This window comes from Charadrius vociferus, unplaced genomic scaffold, assembly GCF_000708025.1.
Source record: "Charadrius vociferus isolate BGI_N301 unplaced genomic scaffold, ASM70802v2 scaffold3093, whole genome shotgun sequence".
In the NCBI taxonomy this organism is placed as follows: Eukaryota; Metazoa; Chordata; class Aves; order Charadriiformes; family Charadriidae; genus Charadrius; species Charadrius vociferus.
In genome coordinates, this window is record NW_009647794.1 from 1 (window position 1) to 4,064 (window position 4,064).

At 57.9% G+C, this 4,064-nt stretch overlaps 1 protein-coding gene across 1 annotated transcript in view; it reads right to left on the reverse strand.

Annotated features, from left to right (window-relative positions):
- Nucleotides 1–14: 14 nt before the first annotated feature.
- Nucleotides 15–4,064, reverse strand: part of LSM12 (LSM12 homolog (S. cerevisiae)) — a gene marked incomplete at its 3' end in the record, with an annotated part of 9,668 nt that continues 5,618 nt past the window's right edge. Inside the window, exons 3-4 of the mRNA XM_009882400.1 lie at nt 549–658; nt 15–145 (exon numbers count right to left, since the gene is read on the reverse strand). Of these exons, the coding sequence (XP_009880702.1) occupies nt 15–145; nt 549–658 (241 nt within the window). The remainder of the gene's footprint in view (nt 146–548; nt 659–4,064) is intronic.

Genomic DNA, 4,064 nt, shown 5'->3' on the forward strand with positions numbered 1-4,064 from the left:
CCCCCCCTCCATACTCACTATTTTGCGTACGTGACTCAGCGCGCTTCCCTCTTTGCCTTTACAGTTTTCCACTTGATAGGGAGGGGCGATAACGACTTCTTCCATCACAACTATGTTCTTCTCCTGCCATTTACAGTCTTTAATGCTGCAGGGAAAGGGAAAAAGGATCAGCCGCGCCATTGCCCGGGGTTCTGGGCTCTGCTCCCGCATCCCCCAACCCCTCTGACCACCACCACCCGCCCCCCAGCGCGGTCCCACCTCGGATCCGTGCCTCGGCGACGTGGGTGCAGAAGCCACCCAGCATCTCCTGGGTACCCGACCAGAGAGGGGTACGAGCCCATGGGGACAGGGACGTGGCCGGTGCGTGCCAGAAGAAGCAAGGAAGAGCCACCACCTGCACCACCGAGGACTGCGTGGCTCTGGCCAGGGTGTTCCAGGACACACGGCGAGCCCAAAGGACCGGGCAATGAAATTCCTGCCCTGGGCTACGCAGGGATGCGAGCAGGGGGCCGAGGCAGAGCGCAGAGGGCACCGACGAGGGGACTTACGTCTTATGTATAGTCTGGAAGAGCTGCTGCCCCTCCAGAGAGACACCAGCACTAATTGCATACGCCTGGCTCATCTTCTCTTCCTTCTCCGTCCGCGCTTTGTTGGCAAGCTGGAGGGGAGACAAAGGGAGAGGGAGCTGGGCTGAGCGTCGCCCCAGCGGCCATCAGAGCTCCAAGGGGACACAGGTCCTGTCGTTGTCCCCTCTACCGCCGACCCAGCTCTGCCGCTCGCCATCCGGATCGCCAATTAAATCAGGGTAACGACCAGCGTGCAATTCCCACCCTCCCACCACACCTTTCTCTGCACATCCCGGAGCGCCGCACGCATTTCAGGCCACCGCTTAATTCCTTTTTGAGACAACACTGCCACTGCCTGCGGTGTCCCCGTCCGTGTCCCCCCCCAATATTTTGGGGATGTGGCGTGCCAGTTTTTTTTTTTGCATCCCCCTATTCGGGCACAGGGAGGAAATCAGCTGCCAGGGGCCAGACGCACAAGCATCACCTTCCCCTCTGCCTTTTCTCAGTTAATTGCTGCATTTTAGGTCCAAACCACCTCCTGCTGCTTGCTGTTTACTCAAGGGATGCAGACGGGCAAAACGAGCCCAGAATAACCATTACATTAGGGCTCGTGGGGTGAAAAATGCCTCTGAACGGACCACACAAGGAGTATGAGCAACTTTATCCCAGAGCGGTTATTCTGTTCCAAAAAAAAATAATAAAAAATGCAGAATCAGGTTATTTGGAAGTCACAGTGTCTGTGCGCGGGGAAGCACAATTACGCTGGTGGGGTCTCAAAGTAGAGAGGGGAAACCCCCAACCGTGGCATCCCTCCACGTTAAATCTCCACCGGCCGCTGGAGGAGAAGGAGCTGCAGCTGCCTGGAGGCAGGAGACGGGCAGGCGGCGCTGGACCAGCCGCCTTTCCCGGCTGGAGCTGCCGCAGTGGAAGAGCCACATTAGCATTGCCGCCCACGCCAGCCCTCCTCTTCCTCCTCCTCCTCCTCCTCCCCGTAACGGCCTCACGCCTACAAGCGCTCCCCAAACCAGACCCGGCTTTCTCCGTGCCGCGTGAGGACAGCTTCACTGTGCTTAAAACGCTCTCTGGGTAGGAAAAGACCAAGCTCCCACCGAGCGGGGGTACTTTTTGTAGCAAATAACGCTAATAAGGGACAGGTTTCCCCCCTCGGAGCTGTCCCGTCTCCTGAAACGGGGCAGACACAGCCCATTGCGTCTACTCTCCGTGCCCAGGTGAGCTGGGCTCGTCACAGCAGCCTTCGGTCGTTCGCCACATGCTCCTCAGCCTCCCGGTGAGCAAGGGAAGCCTTAACAGGAGGACAAGATCTTTTCTCAGCCCCGGCACAAGCTGGCTCTGCAGCCATCCGCCCCACTCCACGTAGGAATTGCTCTCTCCAAGACCACCAGTCTGGCTTCCAAACTGGTTCGTAAGACTGGGTGTAACCTTCCCCAGTAACATCCAAGTCCTGCCTGCGAGCACCAGCCTCCTCTGGGGCCGCACCAACACTCCACCTAGGCAGAGCCGCTGCCCGAGGCCAGCGTACATGGTTCTCTATCATACCTGGCTCCCAACTGGCTCCATCATCTGTCCCAAAACTTTGGGGACAGCCCTAAGAAGGGGCAGGTGACAACAGGCAACTGCAAGGAGCCAGGAAACCCCCAGAGATGTGCAGATGAAGAGCACCCCCTCGTGTGCTGCCACCACAGGCAGCATCCCAACATTACTTCTTCGGGCACTCCTAGACCCCAGGATTAACAGCATCCAGCAACGCCCAACCTCATCCTCCTGCTTCGAGCTGGAGCACATCAGCCCTCACCTGGAGCTGAGTCCCTTCCAACGTTGATTAGTTTATTAACCGAGCGCCAAGACCCAGGGTCCCTTCGCTCTTGTCTTTCCCCTGCAAGAGGATGTGCTCTCCCTATTCATCGCTGCTAGCCCTGGACAAGAAAGGAATTGGACACGCCGAGCCTCCAGCTTCCAGCCTACCCGATCCAAGCATTCAAAATAGCCTCCTTGTTCCCAGTGCGGCCCCCCCTCGCCCCCCGCCGCACAGCTTCACGCCCCCCTGCAGTGAGCACCCGAAGGCGCCAGGGCTATTGAAGAGACTCGGATACGCACCTTGTGCGACGGCATGAATGAATGAGTCACTTCCCTATTCACGTCCGTATGAATGATGGAAAACGCGGCGCACGGCAAGAAGAGCCAGCGGGGGCCACTGAGCATCCTGCCGAGGTCCCCGGGCGGGTGCCAGCCCCACCGGGCAGGCTGGTGTCCCCAGAGGTACCAGCACGGACCCCATCCTCTCCAACGGCATCTCCCCTGCGTGCCCATCACCAGGAAGCTTTGGGCTCAGCCGTACCTCCACTAAACCGCTGCCAGCCCTCCATCCCACCAGTTATCTCCCAATGCCCCGCCAGCCCCTCGCCCGCGAGTATTCTGGTCCCAACGTTTTCTCTCCGCTCAGGACCAGGCGGGGCTGAGCATCTCCTGGGGGCTCTGCTTGCTCTCCGAGGCCTTCCAAGGCAGCAAGGGCTTGCCCTGGAGCACCACAAGGATTCCCATGTGCCAACAGCTCCTTCTCCCAGTATATGACCAGTATCAGCTCGTCTATATTCCAGTCCTGCAGCACCAGCAGAACTCAGCTTGCTTGTGCATCCACAGGAGAGGAGATGCAGGTCAGAGCAATGTAGAAAAACCCTCCTGTCGCTGGAGATGGGGATACAGACACACCGGTGGCTGCACACCAACTTCCATCCACTGAAGATCCGACTTGATTCATTATTTTCCCCCACACCAGATCCACAGCAATTATTTTGATGCCAGAAAGACTGAAGCGAGTATCTGAAGTCACATGGGGTGTTTCCCCCTCAGCAGGCCCGTCCACCTCCCGGCAGCGCTCCCAGCGATGTCACTCGATGCAATTACAACCAACGGCCGTATCTTTACGGCAGTTGTGTCATTTGAGACCTCCGCCAACGTGCTAATCCACCGAGAAGGAACCCACGGGGGCTACGGACACCCACAGCTGGTGCCACCCACACGACACCGACCTGCAGGCAGAGCCTGCCTGAGCCTGTCTGCCAGGAGAGGAGGTTTCCACGTGGGACAAGGAGATGACAACTGAAGAGCCCCACAGCCAGACCCCAAACCCCACACCCAGCTTCCAGCCATTTCACATCGGCATCGAGGGCTCAGATTCACCTTCCTTCTCTCTTTTTTTTTTTTTTCTTCTTTTGACACCATCACTGGGAATCAGAAGCGATCCCCTTCCGGAAGGATGTATGAAAAGCAGTTCCTCAAAATTCAACTAACTGTGCGTGCTCCACCGCTCCTGCCCACTCCCCCGCCATTCAGCTTCACCCCAAATCATTCTGTTTCTGATGATGACCAACATCCTTGTGGAGGTGGGGCTGCAGGCAGGGAGGGCACCCACCGAGCACAAACCTTGTCTAGCATCATCCATGGGAGCACAAAAAGTGCTCTAGTGCATTCTTAACACGG